The sequence below is a fragment of the Oncorhynchus masou genome, chromosome 17, assembly GCF_036934945.1.
Source record: "Oncorhynchus masou masou isolate Uvic2021 chromosome 17, UVic_Omas_1.1, whole genome shotgun sequence".
NCBI lineage: Eukaryota > Metazoa > Chordata > Actinopteri > Salmoniformes > Salmonidae > Oncorhynchus > Oncorhynchus masou.
Genome location: NC_088228.1, coordinates 33,304,690 through 33,332,494, shown reverse-complemented (window position 1 = coordinate 33,332,494; position 27,805 = coordinate 33,304,690). Strand labels below are relative to the sequence as shown.

The 27,805-nt window shown below is 42.5% G+C and overlaps 1 protein-coding gene across 1 annotated transcript in view; it reads left to right on the top strand.

The window, feature by feature from the left end:
• The window catches only part of LOC135558259 (cytochrome P450 2B10-like), a 31,574-nt gene extending 5,399 nt beyond the window's left edge, over positions 1-26,175 (top strand). The window contains exons 2-3 of the mRNA XM_064991979.1: positions 25,410-25,635; positions 25,987-26,175. Of these exons, the coding sequence (XP_064848051.1) occupies positions 25,410-25,635; positions 25,987-26,175 (415 nt within the window). The remainder of the gene's footprint in view (positions 1-25,409; positions 25,636-25,986) is intronic.
• Positions 26,176-27,805: the final 1,630 nt, after the last annotated feature.

Below are 27,805 nucleotides of genomic sequence, written 5' to 3'. Positions count from 1 at the left end.
AGTCGGCTGGGGCCACTACTTTTTACATATGGGTGGTCCCAGCGGGAATCGAACCCACGACGCTTGGCGTTGCAAGCGCCATGCTCTACCGACTGAGCCACACAGGCGGGGGCCTTATCTCAGCTCACTGGTCACCATAATAGCACCCACTCGTAGCACGCACTCCAGCAGGTACAGTATATTTCACTGGTCACCCCCAAAGCCAATTTCTCCTTCGGCCGCCTTTCCTCCCAGTTCTCTGCTGCCAATGACTGGAACAAACTGCAAAAATCACTGAAGCTGGAAACTCATATCTCCCTCATGAACTTTAAGCACCAGCTGTCAGAGCAGCTCACAGATCACTGCACCTCTACGTAGCCCATCTGTAAATAGCCCATCTAACTACCTCATCCCCATAATGTTATTTATTTTGCTCCGTTGCACCCCCGTTTTTCTACTTGCACGCTCATCTTCTGCACAGACTGATTATTGACTGTATGTTTGTTTATTCCATGTGTAACTCTGTGTTGTTGTTTGTGTCGCACTGCTTTGCTTTATCTTGGCCAGGTCGCAGTTGTAAATGAGAACTTGTTCTCAACTAGCCTACCTGGTTAAATAAAGGTGAAATTAAATATAAATTAAAAGGTCGGTGTGGTCCCGGAGTATGATGTAATACTGGATAGATACTTTCCTAACTTTGTAAGGTTATGGAATGGCATTTGAGAAGCAACAACCCCTGACCAGGCAGGCAGTAGCATTTAGCCCTCAACCAAAGCCAAGAAAAGAGAAGGTCTTCCTGGGTCCAACCTCACAGGTGCTAGTAGGGGAGGATGAGGTAGAAAGGGCAGACCCTGTCAATAATGAGCAGCCCAGTACTAGTGGGCGGTAGGGGTCCATCTGGAGCGGGGGGCTCAGAGGGGGACTATCTAGAACCAACAGACATGGCAGGGTCCCTGACTAACTTCGGGACGGGCCAGACCAAGGATCCGAACCCGCAGCAATCCAGAGGGTACAATGCCTAATAGTTTCCCCCACTTCATAATGAAAAAGGGTTTGGTCTACAGAGTATCAAAAGTAGGGGTTGATGTGGTGGAACAGTTGTTGGTCCCCACCTGGTACCGGAGACTTAGCTCATGGGCTCATGGGCACATTCTGGGGGACACCTTGGTATTGATAAAACCCAAGACAGGATTGTGAGGAGGTTTTACTGGCCAGGGATTCAGGTTGAAATGGCTTGACATTGTGGGGAGTACCTCAAGTGCCAGTTAACAGCTCCCCGACCAACTGTTAGAAGCCCGTTAGTGCCACTCCCCATAATTGAAATGCAATTTAATAGGATAACAATGGATATAATTGGCCCGCTATGCAAGTCCACCGGAGGGCACCAATATATTCTGGTCATCCTAGATTATGCCACTCGCTACCCAGAAGGCAATCCCCTTTTGGACGATGGCTTCCAAAAATATAGGAGTTTGTGCTCCTGTTCACCAGGATAGGAATTCCAAAAGAGATCCTTACTGACCAGGGGACCCCCTTCATGTTCCGCCTTATGGCGGACCTTTGTAAGTTGTGGTAGGTGAAACAGTTGAGGACATTGGTTTGCCATCCACAGACGGACGGACTGGTTGGGAGATTCAACCGCACCCTGAAGTTAATGCTCAGGAATGTAATCGATAAGGATGGGAAAAACTGGGATTTAATATTGCCGTATCTGATGTTTGCCATTAGAGAGGTTCCCCAAGCCTCGCTGGGGTTTTTACCCTTTGATCTGGTATATGGGAGTCACCCCCGTGGAATCTTAGACATTGCTAGTCTATACTAGTGTTATAGAGAATGCCATGGCCATGCAAGACAGGATAGCCACAGTCACGCTCATAGTAAGAGAGCATATAAGGCAAGCACAAGAGCACCAGCGACACACTTATAACCGGCAGGCTAGCCTGAGGGAATTTCAACCAGAAGATAAGGTGTTGGTGCTGGTCACCACGGTATAGTGTCAACTGTTAGCCAGTATGAAGTGCTAGAGAAAATAGACAAAGTTAATTATCGGATCCGACAGCCAGGTCGTTGGCCCCCGGAACAGATCTATCACATACCCCACACCCACTCAAGAGGCAGCCGAAGTGCATACTTCACCTACACTGTACCCAGCACAAGTACAGGAAGTAAAAACCTTGATCCAGAAAAACAGAGATGTATTTTCAGGGATACCAGGGCGAACTGAGGTTACGCTATGATATTGTTTCCCTACCAGGAAGAAAAGTAAGCATGAGGCCATATCAGGTACCTGATGCTCAACAAGCCATGATCAGAGAGGAGGTGGAGAAAATGTTGGTGGCTGGAGTGATCGAATAGTCACATAATGAGAGGTCTAGCCCAATAACGATGGTCTCTAAGCCTGATGGGTCTTGGTGGTTTTGTAATGATTTCCGGAAGGTAAATGAAATCTCCAAGTTTTATGCCTTACCCCATGCCCTGTGTAGAGGCCCTGTTGGAGAAAAGAAGTAACGCTCTGTACATTACAACCCTGGACCTAGCCAAACGTTACTGGCAAATTCCCCTGACCCCCAGAGCCAAAGAAAAGACAGCCTCTGCAACTTTGACAGTTTCAATACACCATTATGCCATTTGGCTTACACGGGGCCCCGGCCACCTTTCAACGCTAATGGACCAGGTCCTAAAACCGCACTGAGCTTACGCCACAGCTTATTTAGATGTCATGGTGATCTACAGCCCAGATTGGGAATCCCACTTGCCCCGGGTACAGGCAGTGCTAGACGCCCTTAGGAAGGCAAGGCTCATAGCGAACCCTGCCAAGTGTTAAGTGAGGTTAGAGGAAACCGAGTATCTGGGATACACCGTGGGAAGAGGGTTAATCAAACCCCAACTTAAGAAGGTCGAGGCAATTAGAAGAAGGCCCGAGAACAGTAAATAAGAAGCAGGTTCGAGCCTTTTTAGGGTTGACAGGTTACTACCGGCGTTTCATACCACAGTGGCCTTCCCACTCACCGACATGACTAGATCCAGAGGGCCAATCATGGTAAAATGGGATGCAAATGCCACAAAAGTATTTAGAACATTACAGGAGGCTCTATACTGTAATCCAGTGTTGGTGTCGGTGAGTGGGGCGACCACTGTAGCATAATTTGGGATGAACCGCCAGAGTGAGGTGTTTAGTCCCAGGGTCCTTAGCTTATATCTGCTGGATTTACGGTGTATGACCTGGACTGTTTGTACTTACCTGTTGGCTGTTTTGGACCCTGATCTACCGAGAACCCGATTTGTGTACTGAACCCTGCTATCACCGACCACGCCTATGGCCTGGAGCGGTCCAGGCCAGAGAAACAATTATTCAGGCACTGTCCTGTTGGAAAAAACTCTCTCTGGTGTGATTTTGTGTCGGTCTCCCGCTTATCTTGTGTACAAACTCTCCTAACCTAGAAGAGAGTTGTCACAGCTTGTATTTACATACATCAGCATGTGTGAGTGAGGAGTGTGTGTGACTCTTGTGGTTTCTGGTCCTCAGATATAGGCAGCCCTGATGAGATCAGTGGAAGCTTATAGCCGGCTTAACAGGGATAGGCTGATACTGCAAGCCTTAACAAGATAGACTGACATAATGCAAGCCATAACGGAATAGACTGATACTGATTTTTTTTTTTACATTTTATTCTACAGTCCACTATTTACTTCAAGTGTATAGTGCTGTCAAGGTTAACGTGTTAATCGTATGCATTAATACTTTGAATTGACAAGGTAAGTATGTATAATTACATGATAATGAATTACCTATTGCCACGCCTGCTCCTGCTCTTCCCCCAGCATTGCGCACTCCTGTCACCATCATTACGCACACCTGCCTTCCACCCATCACGCGCATCAGCGTATTATTGGACTCACCTGGATTCAATCACCTGTTTATTACCTCCCCTATATTTGTCAGTTGCCCATCTCTGTTCCCGCTGCTTACACAATTGTCATTGTGTATCCGTGTGCTGACACTGTTTCTGTCTTGCCCTTTGTCTGGTCCTAATTACATGTCAACTTCCCATACCTGCTTCTCGTGTCCGGCGTCGGTCCTTACACGTGTGACGAATTGAATCTTTTTTTGGGGGGGGGTTGTTTAAATAAAACATCACAGCGATCACCAAGAAGGCATACGAGCGGATGTACTTCTTGCGTCAGCTGAATAAATTCAAACTCTCATGGACAACACTGATTTGGTTGTACACAACCATCATCGAGTCCATCCTCACCTCCACAATCACTGTCTGGTTTGGAAATGTGTCCGTCTCGTCCAAGGGCAAACTGCAACAGATTATCCGGTTTGCTGAGAGGGTCATCGGCTGCGACCTGCCCTCCACGAGGTTCTGCACGATTCCAGGGCAACATCATTGCCGACCCCTTCCACTCTGGACACCACCTCTTACAAACACTCCCTTCTGGCAAACTATTCCGGAGAATCACGACCAAAGCATCTTTCCCCTGCCTTGGCCCTCACCACCTGGTCCACAATGATCTTCTCATTAATGGACTATGCACTCTGCACTACTCATCCACGGACTATGTATCCTGCACTATTGTCATCCTAGAACTGCACATTACTCTATGCACACTCTACACATTCTTATATGCTCTGTCACTCCCTGGCCATAGAGAGGCTTTTTATTCTCTATTTTGGTTAGGCCAGGGTGTGACTAGCGTGGGCATTCTATGTTCTTTTTACCATGATTTTCTATTTCTATGTGTTTGGCTGGGTGTGGTTCTTAATCAGAGGCAGCTGTCTATCGTTGTCTCTGATTGAGAACCATACTTAGGTACCCTTTTCCCCCACCTGTTTTGTGGGAAGTTAATTTTGACTTTGTTCAGGGCACATAGCCCAAACCGCCACGGTTTGGTGTTGTTCTTTGTTTTGTCGGTGTCATTTTTAATAAAAAGAAAATGTAAGCTTACCATGCTGCACCTTGGTCCAGTCCTTCAGCTAGCCATGACATGCTCCTGACTTGTTCATATACATATCCCCCCACTGCACATCATCCTGTAAATGTTTATTTATTCATACATCTCTACATACATGTACATAATTTATAATGTAGCTTAGTGTTTATGGTGACGCTTGTAGTGCTTAGCTTAAAGTTGACAGTGTACATACTGCATGTGGAATTGTGTCAACTCTGCTTCTATACTTGTTTTGTATATCCTGTCTATCATCAGTCTTTCTGTATATTCTGTTTATTGTGGTAGTACCATTTCACCAAGTCTGTAACGTATACGCTAGGAGTCAGGAAACAGGTGAAGAAGGTGAGTTTAATAATGAACCGATACAGATGAACAAACATGAGAAGCGTACTGAACATAAGAGAAAACAATGCTACCTAATAGCTGATGTCAACCGAGGCCAAAAGAAAGGGCAAGTAATAATGGAGAAAATGATGACCAGGTGTGCGTAATGATGTTGCCAGGGCCGATGGTTGGTAGAGCGGTGACGACAGCCGGAGAGAGGGAGCAGGAGTAGGCGTGACAAAGTCAAATTCCTGTACATGCAAATGTATTTGGCGAATAAAGGTGATTCTGATTTGTTTTGACTTGGGGAGTAAAGATTTAATTGATCCTCTCATTTCAATTCTCATCATTGTTGCCTGTTTTAAAAGACACAGCAGCAACAACAACAACAACAACCACCACAAAGAGAATGTGTGTCATGTTGTTGTAACTGTAACACTGGCTATGGTAAATGCAACATGTTTCAAGGCTGCTGTGTGTGTGCGTGTGTGTAGGCCTATTCACCACCATTGAAGTGATGCAGAACAGTCTGTAACATACTTGAGAGGGTGTTCTTTCTGCATTCTCCATGGAGAGACTGTGGGGTTTCCCTGATCCTCTGCCAGACCAGCACACAAAGCATGCAGTGATGGTGCCAGAGGCAACTGGAGTGCGGGCAGAGTGTAGGACGGCTATGGTCTGGCCCCTAGGACCCTGCCATTGTGGAAATGTAAGTGGGAACAGTGTCTGAGCTGCTTGAGTTGGAACAGAAAGAAATGTTGGATGACCAAAACTATGAGCTTCAAATAGCTGGGCCTGGGAACATAGCGTGTTCTATAAAGAGGTCACAAAATAACCGAAACAAGCAAAAAAGGAGAAAAAACAATGTAGGGAAGAAAATGACAAATTATTTTGGAGAATGACTACAGTTAGTATGTACAGGGCACTATATTAAAAACAATTAATTGGTAGCACCAACTTAATTATTATTAGTTTTTTTAAGTTAGGTGCACCACGTAAAATTTAGGAGCACCAGAAAATAATATTTGTTAAAGTGATTGCGATACAGCCTATATTGGGCCCATATTAAATCTAGCTCCTTTTGAAGCACATGTTGTGCGCTATAAACTAAAATGTAACACTGTAAAGACATTAGTTTACCTTAAAAGCTCAAATGTTGATATGAATGGCATTTAAATTCCGAAGTTATTTGTGGAATATTAGGTTTCTATATTGTGTAAAAGCACTTTTACCTATTGAGATGCAGTACATCTCTTTCAAAATGTGTTTTGATGATGACATGCAAGAGACCTGTCATTCATTCATTGCTATGACCATTGATCTCCTGAAGAAGCTATCCCTTTTATTTTATTTCTGTGCCCCCAAATGTTTGGATATACATGTTGTTAGGTAGCTAGCCAATGAGGTAACAAGACTAAACAAATGGTTAACGACGTGCGAGTAGGTTTAGAATGGCCCATGACATGGTTTATGAATGTAAAATGCAGTCCCGGCAATTTGGTATAGGAATGAAAAAATGTTGCGCCGGTAATATGGGTCAGATCTTTTTATGGTTGGGCTGTATGTAATTTGTTTTTGCTGTAGTAATGGTGCAAGGATGACACTATCGAATCTGCACTCGCTGTTTTTTTCTAGGACACTCGGAAATAACATTACAACATGAACCCTTACAACAATTATTATCTGCGAGATTTTTTCCTAGTAGCACAGTGCTGCCAAAATAAAACTTGTGGTCGCACAGCAAAATATTTTGCACTTTAGAGCCCTCATTATATTGCCCATTCTTCCTCTCTTCTTGCCCTTCTCTTTGACTCAATTACCTTCCCTGTCTGTCTGTCATCCCCTCACACCACCCCATCTACTCATGACTTTTACTAATTTACTCATCATCTTTATTCCACACACAGAAACGCATATAAGCCCCTCCCTCCCTTTGGCAAATCAGACCATAACTATCCTCCTGCGACCTGCTTACAAGCAAAAACTCAAACAGCAAGTACCAGTGATGTGCTCAATACGGAAGTAGTCTGATGAAGTGGATACTAAGCTACAGGACTGTTTCGCTAGCACAGATTGTAATATGTTCTGGGTTTCATCCGATAACATTGAGGAGTTTACCACATCAATCACCGGCTTCATTAATAAGTGCATTGACAATGTTGTCCCCACAGAGACCGTACATACTGTACAGTGCATTTGGAAAGTATTCAGTCCCCTTGACGTTTTCCACAAATTGTTACAGACAAACAATACCCCATGAAGGCAAACCAAAAACAGGTTTTTAGAAATGTTAGCAAATTTGAAAACTGAAATATCACATTTACGTAAGTATTCAGACCCTTTCCTCGGTACGTTGTTGAAGCACCTTTGGCAGTGACTACAGCCTCGAGTCTTCTCGGATATGATGCTACAAGCTTGGCACACCTGTATTTTTGGGAGTTTCTCCCATTCTTCTCTGCAGATCCTCTCAAGCTCTATCAGGTTGGATGGGGAGCGTCGCTGCACAGCTATTTTCAGATCTCTCCAGAGATGTTCGATTGGGTTCAAGTCCGGGCTCTGGCTGGGCCACTCAAGAACATTCAGAGACTTGTTTCCGAAGCCAGTCCTGCTTTGTCTTGGCTGTGTGCTTCGGGTCGTTGTTCTGTTAGAAGGTGAACCTTCGCCCCAGTCTGAGGTCCTGAGTGCTCTGGAGCAGGTTTTCATCAAGAATCTGTCTGTACTTTGCTCCGTTCATCTTTCCCTTGATCCTGACTAGTCCCCCAGTCCCTGCCGCTGAAAAACATCCCCACAGCATGATGCTGCCACCACCATGCTTCACCATAGGGATGGTGCCAGGTTTCCTCCAGACGTGACTCTTGGCATTCAGACCAACGTTTCATTACACCAGAGAATCTTGTTTCTGATGGTCTGAGAGTCTGAATCTTTTGGCAAGCTCCAAGCGAGCTGTCATGCGCCTTTTACTGAGGAGTGGCTTCTGTCTGACCACTCTATCATAAAGGCCTGATTGGTGGAGTGCTGCAGAAATGGTTGTCCACATGGAAGCTTCTCCCATCTCCACAGAGGAACTCTGGAGCTCTGTGACCATCAGGTTCTCAGTGACCATCAGGTTCTTGGTCACCTCCCTGACAAAGGCCCTTCTCCCCCGATTGCTCAGTTTGGCCAGGTGGACATCTCTAGGAAGAGTCTTGGTTGTTCTGAACTTCCATTTAAGAATGATGGAGGCCTCTGTGTTCTTGGGGACCTTCAATTCTGCAGAAATGTTTTGGTACCCTTCCCCAGATCTGTGCCTCGACACAATCCTGTCTCGGAGCTTTACGGACAATTCATTTGACCTGTTTTTTTTGCTCTGACATGCACTGTCAAACAGTGGGACCTTATATAGACAGGTGTGTGCCTTTCCAAATCATATCCAATCAATATAATTTACAACTGGTGGACTACAATCAAGTTGTAGACACATCTCAAGGATGATCAATGGAAACAGGATGCACCTGAGCTCAATTTAGTCTCATAGCAAAGGGTCTGAATACTTATGTATGTAAGGTGTTTCTGTTTCTAAATGTGTATACATTTGCAAACATGTCAAAAAACCTGTTTTCACTTCATCATTATGGGGTATTGTGTGTAGGTTGATGAGGGAAAAAAATAATTTAATAAATTTTAGAATATGGTTGTAATTTAACATAAGATAATGTGGAAAAGTTCAAGGGGTCTGAATACTTGCTGAAGGCACTGTACATACCCCAACCAGAAGCCATTGTTTACAGGCAACATCTGCACTGAGCTAAAGTCTAGAGCTGCCGCTTTCAAGGAGCGGGACACTAATCTGGACATTTATAATAAATCCCCTTACGACCTATGACGAGCCATCAAACAGATAAAGTGTCAAAACAGGACTAAGATCGAATCCTGCTACGCCGGCTCTGATGCTTAACGGATTTGGCAGGGCTCGCAAACTATAATGGATTTCAAAGGGAAACCCAGACGCAAGCCAACCAGACGCGCTAAATGCCTTCTGTGCTTGCTTGGACGAAAGCAATACTTAACCATGCATGAGAGCACCAGCTGTTCTGGATGACTGTGTGAGTTCGCTCTCCGTAGCTTATGTGAGTAAGACCTATAAACAGGTTAACATATGCAAGGTTAACATATGCAAAGCTCATCACCAAATTTGAAAGCTTCAAGTCCCTCTTTGTTCACACCACTAAGAATTAATGTGGTCCACACACATTCACATAGTTGGGGAGAGGGAACGTCAGCGCCTCTTTCCCCTCAGGAGGCTATAAAGATTTGGCATGGGCCCTAAAATCCTCCAAAAGTTCTATAACTGTGTCACTGAGAGCATCTTGACTGACTGCATCAAATAAAATAAAATAAAATGTTATTTGTGACATGCGCCGAATACAACAGGTTTAAACCTTACCGTGAAATGCTTAATTACAAGCCCTTAACCAACAATGCAGTTCAAGAAAAAGAGTTAAAAAAACATTTACTAATTATCTTAAGTAAAACTATTTCAGAAAATAAAAAGTTAAACTACAATATCGAGGATATATATTTTTTATTTTAACTATGCAAGTCAGTTAAGAACAAATTCTTATTTACAATGACGGCCTACCCGGCCAAACACGGACGATGCTGAGGCAATTGTGTGCCGCCCTATGGGTTTCCCAATCATGGCCAGATGTGATACAACCTGGATTCAAACCAGGGACTGTAGTGACGCCTCTTGCACTGAGATGCAGTTCCTTAGACCGCTGTGCCACTCGGGATATACAGGGGTGGGTTCAATGTAAATAGTCTGAGTGGCCATTTGATTAATTGTTCAGCAGTCTTATGGCTCGAGGGTAGAAGCTGTTAAGGAGCCTTTTGGCCCTAGACTTGGCGCTCCGCTACCGCTTGCCTTGTGTGACTGGGGTATTTGACAATCACAATTTGGTACGACAACTGCAAGGCACCCGGCCGCAAGGCACCACAGAGCGTGGTTAGTACGGCCCAGTACATCACTGGGGTCAAGCTCCCTGCCATCCAGGATGTGGCAAAATCCTGCACGGAGCCTTCACTGTGCGCTGCCACTTTAAGAGCGCATCAGCAGTAAGGAAGGAGGAAATATTGATAGCTCTTCCGGCTCTCTGGGAGGTAGTTCTTGGTTGGCGCGGCAGTCTGATTGTGTGTGCGATGCTACAGATGTCTTATTTATTTTCAGCATGTTTAGTTTGTAAAGTAAACTCCTCCACTGGGAGGTAATACAGATTATTGGAAATCCTCTAATGTTGATGACTGTGTCCGTTCTTGTAAATTGTGTCTATGAAGTTGCCGTTCAATTGCTTAGCCATTATTATTATTGGTGGGGTTACGTGTGTTTACGTGCTGTAACGTGGGTTTTCTATGGTGTGTCTTGTCTTTTCTCTCCACCGGCTATCTGGCAAACATGCTACACTCTTGGCAATCTCTTCTGCTGATGTGTGTGGGTCTGGTAGTGGTACTCTCTCTATCCTACTCTTTTCCTTTCGGCAGGGTTAATACCTACCAGGCGCCCAAAGAAAATCTTTATCTTTACCCCTCTCTAACAACACCGCTACAACAGTGTCAGAGGAAAGCACCCCCCAAATATTCTAAGACTCCAGCCACCCAAGCCATAGACACTTCTCTGTGCTACCACACGGCAAGTGGTACCAGTGCACCAAGTCTGGAACCAAAAGGACCCTGAACAGCTTATACCCCAAGCCAAAAGACTGCTGAACAAGGCTGCTATAGCTAATCAAATGGCTACCCGTTCTACCTACATTGCCCCCTTTTTCTTAAACTAACTCTCTTGCACTGACTATGCACACACACTGGACTCTTCCCACAAACTTACACATTCTTACACTGACACCCAAACACACACACACACACACACACACACACACACACACACACACACACACACACACACACACACACACACACACACACACACACACACACACACACACACACACACACACACTACATACACACGCTCACACACACATAACATGTACACACAAGCATACTGATGCGACACACTCACACACACACTACATATGCCCACGCACACATAACATGTACACACAGGCATACTGACGCGACACACATACACACTCACTCTCACACATTTTCACACTCACCACATATGTTCCTGCTACTGCGCCACGTATGCTTCTATTATGGTCTATTATCTCTCCGTTTGCCTAGTCACTTTACCCCTACCATAGCTACCTCAATTACCTTGTACCTCGACTCACTACTCCCTTTATTTAGCCATATTGTTTTTAACTCTATGGTTATTCGTTATTCGCTGTCTATTTATTCATAGTGTCACTATTTATATTTTATATATTTTTTTATCTTTAACTCTGCATTGTTGCAAATGGACCTGTAAGCATTTCAATGTTAGCCTGTTGTTTACCAAGCATGTGAAAAATTAAATTTTATTTGAATTCGATTTGTCACTCCAGTCCAAATGGACCTACTCTAACAACCAGAGGTGACACTGAGACAGTCATGGTATTCGAAAGCTGTAACATGTACCAGTTGTGTCTGAGAGGATGAAGCTTGACAGGACAGATGTTGATCTGAGGTTATCACTGACCTTTTGCGTTCGAATTTGTTCTTTCTTTCTTACATGCATTCACGCTTGATGCACACACGCATGTACACACACGCATATTTTTGACTGAGAGAATTAGCAGCAGGGACCTCTGCCTGGATAAAGCATGATTCTCTCATTGGAACACAGCAGCCACCACCCCTCTATAACTCCATTAGGGCTTTAGCTCCACGACACACTGTGTAGTTCCCCTCCACAATGGAACCATTGTCAGAGGGAGAGCGACCATTGTCGCCACGGTTACAGGATTTATTATCCCCCCTCCTTCCACTGTGTTGTGACCTTTACCTCTGACCCCCCCCCCCCTCTCCAAAACTACTCCATTACAAATACTGGGGGTCTCTAAGGAATCAGACACACCAAAAGTGATTGTTGGCCCAGAGTACTTAGCACCTCTGAATGTAATTTACAAACCGAGTGCGCACCGATTTCACATATATTACCCATGAAAAATGTTGGCAGTCAGATGTCTACAGCGGGTGGTCCTTAAAACACAGCGCGTTGAGTGATTGGCAGACGAACGGTAGATCCACATTCGGTGCAATGTGTGCAAGCCTTAACCCTCCCTCTGGTGTTGGAGATGATTCAGGTTGGTGGGGTGGAGGGAGGGAGGGAGGGAGGGAGGGAGGGAGGGGGTGTTGTAGGACTGACTCATTGAAAAGTTCAGTTGGAAGGCATAAGAGAGCTGGTCTAAATAGGCTCTTTTCTCTCAATTTCTCCCCTCTTGGCCTGGCTTGGCTTGCCACTGTGTGGTTATTTATGAGTGTGTGGGAGTGAGAGAGAGGGCTGCAGGGAGAGAGAGGGCCGCAGGTCTTTGTTAGGGGGGCCGGGCTGAGGTGCTGCTGCTGCCATCACTTCTGTCTGATGCACACACCCACGCACGGACACACACACACACAAACCCTACAGACTGGGAAGAGAAGGGAGAGTGAATACTGTTGCGAGGCAGATTTGAAAATGTGGTGTGTGAGACACAATAGCCACCTGCTGTTTGATAGATGGAACTCAGCCGCATACAGTTGCTTCAGAAAGTATTCATACCCTTCGACTTATTCCACATTTTTGTTGTGTTACAGCCTGAAATCAAAATGGATTGAATAGTTTTCATATTTTAGAAATATCTTATTTACATACGTATTCACACCCCTGAGTCAATACTTTGTAGAAGTACATTTGGGAGCGATTACATCTGTGAATCTTTCTCAGTAAGTCTGTAAGAAATTCTCACATCTTGATTGCCCATTATTCTTTTTCTAAATTATTTACGCTTTTTCAAATTGGTTTTGGATCATTTTATGGTTTAAGTTAAAAGTGGTTTAAGTTAAAAGTGTAACTCGGCCACTCCAGTGAGGATTTGGCCTTGTGTTTTAGGTTATTGTCCTGCTGAAAGGTGAATTCAACTCCCAATGTCTGATGGATAGCAGACTGAATCAGATTTTCCTCCATTCCGTTAACTTTTTTATCCTGAAAAACTTCACAGTCCTTAACGATTACAAGCATACCCATAACATGATGCACTTTGACTTTCCATATTTAATTATTATTATTATTATTTTTTTACATTTTACCCCCTTTTGGTGTTAGTAATTACTATCTTGTCTCATTGCTACAACTCCCGCACTGCTTCTTCACACAGCGCGCATCCAACCTGGAAGCCAGCCGCACCAATGTGTCGGAGGAAACACCGTGCGACCTTGGTTAGCGTGCACTACACCTGGCCCGCCACAGGAGTCGCTGGTACGTGATGAGACAAGGATATCCCTACCGGCCAAACCCTCCCTAACCCAGATGACGCTAGGCCAATTGTGCGTCGCCCACGGACCTCCAGGTCACGACCGGCTGCGACAGAGCGTAGGCACGAACCCAGAGTATCTGGTGGCACGGCTAGCGCTGCGATGCAGTGCCCTAGACCACTTCGCCACCCGGGAGGCCTACACTTTCCATATTTTTAAGCTTAACACTTTGTATTCAGGAGAAAAATGTAATTGCTTTTGCCACATTTTTTGCATTATTACTTCAGTGCCTTGTTGCAAACAGAATGCATGTTTCTGAATATTTTTTAAATTCTGTACAGGCTTCCTTCTTTTCACTCTGTCAATTAGTTTAGTATTTTGGAGTAACTACAATGTTTTTGATCCATCCTCAGTCTTCTCCTATCACAGCCATTAAACTCTCTAACTGTTTTAAAGTCACCATTGGCCTCATGGTGAAATTTATTTAACTAGGCAAGTCACTACTTTGTAGTGACTGGGTGCATTGCTACACCATCGAAGTGTAATTAATAACTTCACCATGCTCAAAGGGATGTTCAAAGTCTACTTTGGTTATTTTTACACATCTACCAATAGGTGCCCTTTCGTTGCAAGGCAAAGAAGAGCAAACCTCCCTGGGTGTATTGATACACCATTCAAAGTGTAATTAAAGACTTCACCATGCTTAAATGGATATTCAATCTACTAATAGCTGCCCTTTTTGAGGCATTGGAAAACCTCCCTGGTCTTTGTGGTTGAATCTGTGTTTGAAATTCACTGCTCAACTGAGGGACCTTACAGATAATTGATAATGACTTGTTAAGCTCATTTTTACTACTGAACTTAACAAGGCTTGCAATAACAAAGTGGATGAATACTCATTCACTCAAGACATTTCAGTTTTTCATTTTTTATTAATTTGTAAACATTTCTGAAAACATAACTCCACTTTGACATTATGTGGTATTGTATGTAGGCCAGTGACAAAACATCTCAATTTAATCCACTTTAAATTCAGGATGTAACACAACAAAATGTGGAAAAGGTCAAGCTTTGCGAATGCTTTCTGAAGGCACTGTATAACCATATCAGTGCCTACTGACGCGCTCACACACCCGAAGGGTGTTTAAAAATCCTTCATCTATTGTGGTAGGGCATTCCATGCTGAAAGGTTCACATTAGTGTCTCGGCCAAAGATAATAGCAATGTTTTCTCTATCAGCGTGATGGTTTAAGATGTAGTGTGCTAGTCTCTCTCTCAACATTGTAGAATATCACTGTTCACCCCATCACATGGCGGTTTATGTCGTGTGACACAGTCACTAGCTTCTCTGACAAAGTTAATTTAAGCCTGAATCCTCTGGCTCAGCCAAACGGTCATGATGTAATAGTTTGAGGACAGAATGAGTTGGTCTGCCTGTTGACTGAGGAGACCTATTCTTGCATGTTTGGGTGGGAGCAGCAGCATATAATTGCAGAGCGGGATAGCGTGAGAGGATGGGGGAGGGAGCTAGTTAGCACGCAACATGAGCCATGGCCCACAGTGCCGGGCACGGGTGCCAAACTTGTCCACAGTGCTGCTGTGCTGCTGTGTCTGAAGACTCCTACAGCCGCTCCCAATTCACTTCCTACCACTTCCCCTTAACCACAAGGGCCTAATGCTTCCAGGTTTGCAGATATGTGAGGTGGAAAAAAAATATGGTGGAAGCTCCAACATGTTACTGTCAGTGGTGTTGTGTTCTTTAAAAAAATATTTGTTATACCCTTAAACACCAAGTTAGGCATAGCTAATATAATTTCTAAGTCCATCACTGTCAATCATGAATGATAATTCTTCACGTTCTACCAGTAAAATGTCCAAACTGCATGCCAATCATTTGATCTCCATCTGTGTCATGGGAATATGCATTTACATCTTGGTGTTTAATGGTGTTAACAAACTATAAGCCTTTCTTGTAAGCCTATTTAGTTTGAAATCAAAGCATATATCCTGCCTAGGGGTGCGTTCTGTTGAGTCTTGGCCACATGAAGGGAAGAAATGTAGGCATAGCCGCAAGAAGAAGGGGTGCTGAGCCCCCCCACCCTCTCCCACTCCCCAGCCAAACTACTTCACAATGGCCATGCTGAGGAGGTGTTTTTGGTGTAACATATAGACTTACTATACTACAGTATGTTCTGTTATGTAAAATTCTCATGAATCATTGTGATCTTGCGACACAATGATTCCTCTTTCATGTAACTATGATTAGAGCACCGTGGTGAGAAGTGATACTCTTCTATTTGTAAGAAGAAGAATAATAAGTGAGATTTCACTAAGGAATTTGAGGGCTCTACGAATTGTAGAGCTGAAAGGACAGCATGGTACCCAAGTGGTCACATCGTTCTGGGTTCCACTGCGCAAAAGGGGGGTCCCTAGAGTTTTCTGAACATCAAGGTAGACACTCTGTGAATTTGGATCCGGATCCGGATCTGGATCTCATCTCATAGAGGTGGTGCATTTCTGTAAGCTAAGCAATCGGACAGTAGGTGGAGTTCAAGTGCGTGGTACATGACCCACAAGTCCATAACAATCTGTTTGGAGGACAGCCGTTTAGCAATCCCTGGAGTTTTCTGTCAGTGGCAACCCCTGGAGTTTTCTGTCAGTGGCAGTTGTTACTTTCACAAGCTCAAACTGGTCAACTCCAACCGACGGGCCTCTGCACACGCCTACAGTCATTCATCATTCGCGCCACTGCCAGATACAGAGAAGAAGAAACCACAATTTACCTACAGGATGTATAGTCTGCTATAGTCAACATATATAATTAGTTTGTTATTCTATAATTTTCATGGAATTTTCATGGTATATTTTCCAGAAATATTTTTACCCCTCCGTGTTTTTGCATCAATTCGACCATGAAGGCCTGATTCACGCAGTCTTCACTGAAAAGTTGATGTTGAGATGTGTCTGTTGATTGACCCTGCAACTCTGGGTCTTCCTTTCCTGTGGCGGTCCTCATGAGAGCCAGTTTCATCATAGTGCTTGATGGTTTTTGCGACTGCACTTTGAACGTTTTTGACATTTTCCGGATTGACTGACCTTTATGTCTTAAAGTAATGATGGACTGTTGTTTCTCTTTGCTTATTTCAGCTGTTCTTGCCATAATATGGACTTGGTCTTTTCCAAAATAGGGCTATCTTCTGTATACCACCCCTACCTTGTCACAACACAATTGATTAGCTCAAACGCAATAAGAAGGAAAGAAATTCCACAAATTAACTTTTAACAAGGCACACATGTTAATTACAATGCATTCCAGGTGAGAGAATGTCAAGCTGTTTGAGAGAATGCAAAGTGTGTGCAAAGCTGTCACCAAAAAGCAAAGGGTGGCTACTTTGAATAATCTCAAATAGAAAATAAATGTTGATTTGTTTAACACTTTTTTTGGTTACTACATGATTCCATATGTGTTATTTAATAGTTTGGATGTCTGCACTATTATTCTACAATGTTGAAAATAGTAGAAAATTAAGAAAAACCCTTGAATGAGTAGGTGTGAACAAACATTTGACTGGCACTGTACATACAGTTGAAGTCGGAGGTTTACATACACTTAGGTTGGAGTCATTTAAACTTGTTTTTCAACTACTCCACAAATTTCTTGTTAACAAACTATAGTTTTTGCAAGTCGGTTAGGACATCTACTTTGTTCATGACACAAGTCATTTTTCCAACAATTGTTTACAGACAGATTATTTCACTTATAATTCACTGAATCACAATTCCAGTGGGTCAGAAGTTTACATACACTAGGTTGACTGTGCCTTTAAACAGCTTGGAAAATTCCAGAAAATGATGTCATGGCTTCAGAAGCTTCTGATTGGTTAATTGACATCATTTGAGTCTCCCTGTGGATGTATTTCAAGGCGTACCTTCAAACTACCTTCAAACTCAGTGCCTCTTTGCTTGACATCATGGGAAAATCCAAAGAAATCAGACCTCAGAAAAAATGATGAACCACATTCATCTGTACAAACAATAGTACGCAAGTATAAACACCATGGGACCACGCAGCCGTCATACCGTTCAGGAAAGAGATGTGTTCTGTCTCCTAGAGATGAACGTACATTGGTGAGAAAAGTGCAAATCAATCCCAGAACAGCAACAAAGGACCTTGTGAAGATTCTGGAAGAAACAGGTACAAAAGTATCAATATCCACAGTAAAACGAGTCCTATATCAATATAACCTGAAAGGACTACGGTTTGTAACTGCACATGGGGACAAAGATCGTACTTTTGGAGAAATGTCTGCTGGTCTGATGAAACAAAAATATAACTGTTTGGCCATAATAACCATCGTTATGTTTGGAGGAAAAAGGGGGATGCTTGCAAGCTGAAGAACACCATCCCAACCATGAAGCACGGGGGTGGCAGCATCATGTTGTGGGGGTGCTTTGCTGCAGGAGGGACTGGTGCACTTCACAAAATTGATGGCATCATAAGGCAGGACAATTATGTGGATATATTGAAGCAACATCTCAAGACATCAGTCAGGAAGTTAAAGCTTGGTTGCAAATGGGTATTCCAAATGGACAATGACCCCAAGCATACTTCCAAAGTTGTGGCAAAATGGCTTAAAGTCAACAAAGTCTAGGTACTGGAGTTGCCATCACCAAGCCCTGACCTCAATCCCAAAGAAAATGTGTGTGCAGAACTGAAAAAGCGTGTGCGAGCAAGGAGGCCTACAAACCTGACTCAGTTACACCAACTCTGTCAGGAGGAATGGGCCAAAATTCACCCAACTTATTGTGGGAAGCTTGTGGAGGTCTACCTGAAACATTTGACCCAAGTTAAAACCTCTCTCGGCTAGGGAGCGGTATTTTCACGTCCAAATGAAAAGCGTGCCCAAAGTAAACTGCCTGCTACTCAGGCCCAGAAGCTAGGAAATGCATAATATTAGTAGATTTGGAAGGAAAACACTCTGACGTTTCTAAAACTGTTTGAATGATGTCTGTGAGTTTAACAGAACCTATTTGGCAGGTGAAACCCCGAGGACAAACCAATAAGGAATTTCTTTTTTTGAGGTCACTCTCCTTTTCAATGAGTTTTCTATGGGGATCTAGATTTCTAAGGCACTTGCTTGCAGTTCCTATTGCTTCATGTCAACAGTCTTTAGAAATTGGTTGTCACACCCTGACCTTAGTATTTGTTGTTTTCCTTGTTATTTTGGTTAGGTCAGGGTGTGACATGGGTGATGTATGTGTTTTTGTCTTGTCCAGGGGTTTTGTATGTTTTTGGAGCTGTTTCCTTTCTAGGTATATTGTATGTCTATGGTTGCCATATTCTGTGGGAACTTTGTGGGTGATTGTGTCTGTGTTTGTTTCACCACACGGTACTGTTTCGGTTATTCACGGTTTGGGTAGTGTCAGTGTAGTGTTTATTTGTATAGGTGTGCGACGGGTCTTCGTACCCATATTTGTTTATATTCATTTTTCTTATTAGTGTTATGGAGCATGTTACTTGGACATTTATTAAAAGACTCCATTTTACACTCCGTTTGACTCTCCTGCGCCTGACTTCCCTGCCACCTATACGTCTCTGACATTGGTTGATGAAATTGGGCGTTTGAAAGCTCGCTCTACTTTGTTTTAATCAGTTTATCCCGTCTAAATTGTATTGATTATTTACGTTAAATACCTGAAGTTGTATTAGGAAAGTTGTTTGAAATGTTTGGACAAAGATTCCAGGTAACTTATTAATTATTTTCTAGTCATGTTGCGCAAGTTGGAACCAGTGTTTTTCTGGATCAAACACGCCAAATAAATGGCCATTTTGGAGATATAACAACGAAATGAATCGAACAAAAGGACCATTTGTGATGTTTATGGGACATATTGGAGTGCCAACAAAAGATCTTCAAAGGTAAGGCGTGAATTATATCGTTATTTCTGAATTTTGTGTCGCGTCTGGCGGGATGAAATATGATTGTCTGTGTTTGTTTGATGGGGTGCTATCCTCAGATAATAGCATGGTTTGCTTTTGCCGTAAAGCCTTTTTTAAATCTGACACAGCGGCTGGATTAACAAGAAGTTTATCTTTAGGCCTATGTATAGCACTTGTATTTTTCATCAATGTTTATGATGAGTATTTCTGTAATTTGATTTGGCTCTCTGCAATTTCACCGGATGTTATTTGAGACAATGCATTACTTAACAACACACCAATTTAAACTGAGTTTTTTTGGACATAGAGGGACTTTATTGAACAAAACAAACATTTATTGTGTAACATGGAGTCCTGGGAGTGCCACCAGATGAATATAATCAAATGTTAGTGGAAAATGTCTATGGTTTTTGTGGCTAGGCGCTGTCCTAACATAATTGTATGGTGTGCACACTGTGGTTGGATTAACAAGAAGTTTATCTTTAAAATGGTGTATAATACTTGCATGTTTGAGGAATTTTAATTATGAGAATTCTGTTTGAATTTGGCGCTCTGCAATTTCACTGGCAGTTGTCGAGGTGGGATACTAGCATCCCACTAATCCCAGAGAGGTTGAACAATTTAAAGGCAATGCTACTAATTGAGTGTATGTAAAATTCTGACCCACTGAGAATGTGATGAAAGAAATAAAAGTTGAAAGAAATAATTCTCTCTCCTTTATTCTGACATTTAACATTCTTAAAACAAAGTGGTGATCCTAACTGACCTAAAACAGGGAATTGTTACTGGGATAAAATGTCAGGAATTGTGAAAAACTTGAGTTTAGATGTATCTGGCTAAAGTGTATGCAAACCTCTGACTTCAACAATACATACATATAAATACAGACATATTTTATTACTTTCTAACCCTACCACCCCTCCCCTAATTATATTAAACTAGTGAATAACAATGCTTAGGCCTCTTCTTCCAGCTTATGCATACTGTAAACATATTATGGACACAGTCTATTTTACAATAGTTCTATTTTGTTTGTTTTTACTCCTGTCCCTCCTCAATCTCTTCCATCTACTTTCTGATGTCTGTCCGATTTGATTTCTATTTGCCATATCTTTCAAACTGTGCTCTTTTACCATGGTTCTTAACCCATATACGTATTACGGACACAGAATGTTTTACATTAGTTATCTTGTTATTAGTCCCAACCTTCAGCTCCACTCAACCCTTCCCATCTATCTCTTCCATATCTGCTTTCTATTTGCCATATATTTTTCTACTGTGCTTTGATGTTTCACAAAAGTTCTGAACCTTTCTATTCTCAATGTTTCCACAGAATGTAAAATTGAAAATAAACAGTTTTGCTAAAAGTATTATTATTGATCGATTTGACTACGACTTTTCAGACACAAGCTCTTTAGAAATGGTGGTCCCGTGGTGCTGTTGGCAGTGGTATGTTTGGCAACAGCAAACCAGATGGTTTTCCAAGCTCTGTGTATTTGGAGAGATCATAAGGGATAAGTCTGCAAACAAGGACTGACGTTTTGCTGGAAAAAAAAATAGGGCACACACACACGTACACGTTAATGGCATTTGCTTACATCCTTTATCTTAGGAAGTTGTTAAAACACGTCCTAGGGAGTTAGGGGACTGATGCTGCAGCCTAAACAATAAGAGGATAGATAGTACAGGATCTAGGATTACATGGCTCTCCAGTACAAACAGTAGAGACACAACACTAGTAAATCATCTTGGGTCTTAGGAGTAATGACTAAACTAATTTTCTGCGTCATACGCTGGGATTAAACTTTCGGGAGGTCGTTGGGTGAGAAATGCATCATGGACATTTCTCCATGATGTCATTAGCCATCAATTGCTATGGACCGTTCTGTGACTCTTTCGACTGGTGACTTCTTTGATGATACAGTCAGAATGTCTCAGACTGCACATACAACCATTTGGAATGTGGGCATTGTACGGTAATCAAACTGTGCAAGAATGGGAGTGCAATGTAGGATACAAGTCAAGCCTCAGCAAAGTTTACCCCATGCAATATGACTGGGTCGGGAAGCATAGGGCAAATCTGATTTGGTGTTGTGTTTTCGTCCAATACCCTAAAAAAATAGTTCAGGCCATTTCAGAAAAATGGAACATCAGAACACAGTGTTCCAGAATATTGTGTTAACAGAACAGACTAAACCTTTTTTCAAGTCAACTAAGTCACCACGTAGAGTGAACACGATATGACCGTGAGTCATGGGGTTTATGGAACATAAGCTGCTTGATCCCCAGACGGATCCAAAGTCAATGACATTATGGATACAACTCGTATAGGACAGCGTGCTCCAATAATAGTGATGAAATGTGTTTAAAACACCACAGGAGAGGTTCCTGTTCTTCACCTCCACCCTGTTACCTCAACTTTGGAGTGTCACTGTGACCTGGAAGAGCGTATTCTATTTTCTAGGTCACATAGTCATAACTTTCTTCTCTGCTGTAATGTTCCTGCCTGTGACAATATAGGCCTGTTGGTGTTGTTTTTCTGTGACTGTTCTTGTTCTGTGACTGTTCTGGTGAGGATGGACCAACAACCGGTAAGCTACTGTGTGTAGGCTATTGGAAGACAATGAGGACAATAACTTTGTCCTCCAATGTTCTGGAGTCCCTCAGGTGACGGCACGAGAGTCTCACGTCCTCTTCTCCTCCCATTCCTCTACTCCTTATCTTATTGTTCCCCTCTACTTCTTACCCTCTCTCTTTCTCTCTGTCCACATCCGTGACGATGTGACCTCTGGCATAAAGATGTTAAGTGAATTGATTCAATATCAGCCAAAGACTAGAGAGACAGAGAGAGATCAACATTTCCCCCTCTTTAGTATAGTTTATTTTACATGCCTAATCTCCTCCAGTGTCATTACAACGATCATCATACTCACTACCCACAAGGAAATGCTTGACTGGGTTATTTTGGTCATGTTGCTCGGGCTTGTCTCTACCGGATAGGGACTTGATCCAGCTCTCTCCTCTCTCTCTCTGTATCTCTGTCTCTCTTTCTGTCCCTCTCTCTCTTTCTCTGTCCCCCCCACTCTCTCTTCCCCCCCAACTCTCTCTCTTGATTTCAAATCAAACTACACGTTACCGTATTATCATAAATCCAAGTAAGTATTACAATAATAATGTTTTCACGTTTCACTACAGTATTATCATGCATGTGTTTTCTGTAGTATGTAGGCCATGTATGTGTCTTATGTCTTAAACCCAATGACACTGCTCATGCAGCTCCTTTTGGGATAAATAAAGTATTTTCAATTGACTTGAATCATTTGGATAGTACCTAGTTTTTTTCAATCCTATATTTTTGTTACATAGCCTACATGTATTCCATACAGTATATGTCACAACACTGCACCAACAAGGAGTGAGAGGCAATTTCATGACATTGCATTGAGGTTATCTATAGCCTCTGAGGGGTCAAGGGTCATCTCCACAGGGTGCCAACTGTCTACTAATAGGTGGGCTACGGCGAGAGGGCTGCAAGCTGCCGTAGGACGCTAAGTATAATGTATTTGGGTTTAGTATTATGTCTGGTGAAGAGAGGTGGTAGGGTGAAAACAGGACTTGGTTTAAAAGGTTAAATCTGGGGTCAAATGTGTTATCTGGCTGCCCTGTCAGCTGTCAATCAATCTTACATCATGCCATGACAGGAGGACTGACCTATAGCTTTATATGAGTATAAGCGGAGTGGCTCAAGGGGAGAGATTAGAGATAGATAGTATAGAAATGTACAGTGTATCTCCTTGAGAAATAGTCTCTACATTGATTCTATACTGCTGATGTCTCTTTTCCAACATCTCGAGAACTGAAAAAAAGGAGCTATCAGGTTCTGTTTTTGAATGGTGTCAGCAACCGTAGCATTTCACTGGATGTTTATTCAATGGCCAACAAATAACCTGTTCAATTTAACAAGGGTTGGAAAGGCTGTGTGAGTACATCTGACATACTATAAAAACAACAGAGTAACATAAGAGAGGGAACTACACAACCACTAAATCAGGCGAAAGGGAACCCAGAATCACTGTAATTTGGATGAGAGCTGGTTAACCGCGTGTCTGTTTAGCCTTAGGCATTGGAGCTGAGGTCATACGCAAGCAAGGCACAGCCTAGGCCACAGTATATGCTGGACTATAACTAAGGGAGGGATTCCTTGCTCGCTCTTCTCTCTCACTCTCTTTCGCTTATGCATACACACTCACACATGTGCACACACTCACTGGCGCACAACACTCACACATTCCTAATGATCCCCCCCCCTCTAATAATACCTCTTCCTGGTTCAGAGCTCTATATTCAACAGGGAGGTCGTCACCAGTCACCATCATTCCAGAGAGAGAGAGTGCCACCAAGTGGTAGGATTTAAATATGCATAAGCACAGCCCTGCAGGTGCCCCAACACAACTTTGTGAAATGGCCCATAAAATATCTATAAAATATCCAGTGGGCATCCCACTTCTGACACCACTGAAGGCTTCGAGGAAAATTTTGGTGTGAAAGGAGACAAATCAGATAGTGGTCATCAAGTTCAGAAAATGTATTTAATGTCTAACTGGCACCTGATACAATTGCTAAGATGGCTAAGAAGCCAAATGGCTCAAAGGCCATCTTAGCAGCTGACTTATACAGTAATGATACAGCAACAAATCATTCAGTCGATCAATTTATTTAAATAATTGTTTGTCGCTTATTACAAAATATCTTGTGTTTTCTGTGATTGTTTTTTTAGGTTGTGGAACGGTTCGACAGTGTTTTTAGCCTTCGATGGGGTGGGGAGAATGTGGTGTTTGTGTCTGGATAATTAATTATGAAAAGGCATAATGTTGCCGTTTTACTTTTTTGTTGTTGAGGGTTTGACTTTTTCTTGATCTTCCCTCTGTTTTTGAACCACCAATCATAATGAATATATTCAACCCAAGGGCACAATGGCCACTGGCTGTGAAAGGCATACATTTTTTTAGGTGGCATTATGGCCACGCAAATTTGGGAAATTTGAGGCATTATCAAGTGCTTGTCAAATCAGACTTATGAAGTGTGTGCAGCCTGGCCAAGAAACAAAGCAGACCTCATGCCTTTCATGTTACATTTTTCAACTCATCATTATTGTTGCATCATGCAGCCTGAGAATGTCTAAAAACAATTCTAACATATAGCCCAACATTTGTATCACAACTAATGTTGCATATATAACTCGAAATTAAGAACATAGGAGGAGTACCTGTTTCTTTGTTAATGCTCAACACAGTGTGCACTCCCTCAAATAATTTGGAGAAAATATCCTTTTGATTTTATTCAGCTATGTTCAATTTGTGTTCTTCATAATATATTAAATAATGCCACAGAATTCTAAGCAAATCTTGTCTAAATGATCTAGTGTAGCCCGCAGCCAAATGACATAGGTAGATCAGGTAGGGCCTAACTTAAGAACAACTCAGAGTATGCTAATCTGTTCTTCTGAAATAAACTAAATTTTCCTCATTTTATTTTTCTTTAGACCTGTCTAAAATATATCATGGATTTATTGTGATGGTGTAGGGTATATATATTAAATGGATTTATCAGACTTTTTAAAATGTAGATGTTCCAAAGGTCTGCATCAGTGGCGTATAGACTATGCGAGGAAGCCAGGATATGCGAAATGTGTTTATGTTAATTATATGGTAAATTACCGCGAGACAGTCAGTTATTTGCTTGACAATCACCAGCTGACAAAATTTTATGACCACCACAGCCCTGTAGGGCATGGTGGGCTGGTACAAAGCTCTCACTATTCTGTCTATCTCCTGTGTAGGGCCTACACTGATGCTGTGGTCCACGAGGGCAAGAGGATGGGAAATGTAGCTCCTCTGAGTCTGCCACACATGTTCACCAGGGACACAGCGCTGAGAGGGTACTCCATTCCCAAGGTAGCTAAAAACTATTTTGTTTCCTCTCCTCTGTACTGGCTGATCAGAATTAACTTCCTGGAGGCTGATGGAATTTTGTGCATGAGGAGGCTCTCATTCCCTTTGCTGCATGTACCTACTGTATATAGTAGGGTCTGGTTTTTTCAGACATAAATTAAGCCTTTTTGCTGAACTAAAAACCATGCTCAGTGGAGTTTGTCCAGCGATATGTCCGACCACAAGGCGCTACAGAGGTTTGAGGTTTTATTTATTTGCACCAAAGAAAATACATGAAAAACACAAAAGTGTACAGATAAAAACGGGTAAAAACAGTGTGCTGGTGAGGTTGGATGCCCATAAGGGCTTATATAAAAACCACACCATAAATATAAGTTAAAGTTTGTTCAATCAGTTAAACAAAGCATATTAATTATAATTGCACATGAAATACTCAGCATACAAGAAGTAGTGTGTATGGCCCAGTACATCACTGGGGCTGAGCTCTGTGACATCCAGAACCTCTATACCAGGCGGTGTCAAAGGAAGGCCCTACAAATGGTCAGCCTGTTTTCTCTGCTAGTCCACGGCAAGTGGTATCAATGTACCAAGTCCGGAACCAACAGGACCATGAACAGCTTCTACCCCCAAGCCATAAGACTGCTAAGTAGTTAGTCCAGGTAGCTATTGGTTAACTATTTAACTATCTGTAGTGATCTTTTTTGGACTAACTATTTTGACTCATCACAGCTGCTGCTACTGTTTATTATCGATTTCCCTACCTATATCTACATATCAACCTCAATTACCTTGTACCCCATGCACATTGACTCAGTACTGGTATCCTGTGTATGTATCCAAGTTATCATTACTCATTATGTATTTATTCCTTGTGTTATAATTTTTCTATAATTTATCCTTTTTCTCTCTGCATTGTTGGCAAGGACCTATAAGTAAGCATTTCACTGTTGGTTACACCTGTTGTTTATGAAGCATGGGACAAATTACATTTGATTTGACACACAAACACACACACACACACAAGCTGGCTGTAAACTGATAGATTTGTGAAGAAGTGTTGTATTGCTTCTTTTTGCTCTTGTTTTTATTAACCCTATTTGAAGGGGTTAGTCAGTGATACATGTGATACAATATTATATAAAGATAACATGTCAAGTGTGCCATGATTTCCTTTTTTTTTTTAATTCCCCTTCCGTCAGATGAAGGCAAAGGAACTTGATTCTTCTTACATCTCTTACTGTAGTTAAAAAAAGCATTGGATTGGCGTAAACAATTTCCTTCCACCATATTTCTTGCACCAGTCTAGGTGCTCATCCTTTTAAATCCAAGTCACATTGATTTATAATTTGAACCTAACCAAACCTATGTCCTGGACATGGAGATGTATGGAGTCCTCTAGTGGCCAAAGGCCTGTGTTCGCATGGGCAGCACCTTTGGGGACTTTCACCATTTTGATTTAGTCACCTGGGTGGGACTTTCAACTTCATTGGCTGACCCCTCCTGGTTGGAGTCGTGACAGCCGGATCATCAGGAGTGATCAGACAATGAATTTTACTTGTGAAGAAGAAAATGTACTATTTGAAGATAGGATGGGCAGCGCCATTGAGGCCATCTCCATCACAGACGCCATCATGACACAGATACAGAGATGTTATGTCTATCCAAGTCTATGGTCCTGGCCCATCACCTTATGTATTACTGGCACCCAGTGGCAAGAAGTGACACCCCCCGCAAAAAACAATAGGCCTACAACACATAAATGGCCCCAAGCCTCCCACAGGTAAGGTACAATCTGTCCCTAACACTAAAACTGAAACTAAATAAAAACTAGTAAATCAAATATGAAAATGTACTGAAACTAAACTGAAGTTCAAATAAACAAATATTGAATCACAAAGTTATAATAACCTTGCTGGGGGCTGGAGAGCATGCGGAATAATTCTGGATGGGTTGTACAACAGCTACTGGAAAGCCCTCAAAACCTTTAGAATGTCCTTGGAGAGCAGACTGGAGCCGATCTGCCTGACATTTGCTAAATCCCTGCAGAAATCCCAGTCTGGAGACTGGGACAGGAAACTCGTAAGAGCCACAAACGGAACACTCCCATGATACACACAGGCCGCTATAAGAACTCTCTCATTCCATACTTCACTGAACGAATCTATGCACACACCATATAGCCCAGGGACCTTTGAAATGCCTTCTAAAAACTCTAAAGATGTATTTTTTAAAAAGCTGCCACCCAAACCGTGGTGTTGTAGTATTGTTGTTTTGAATTGCATAT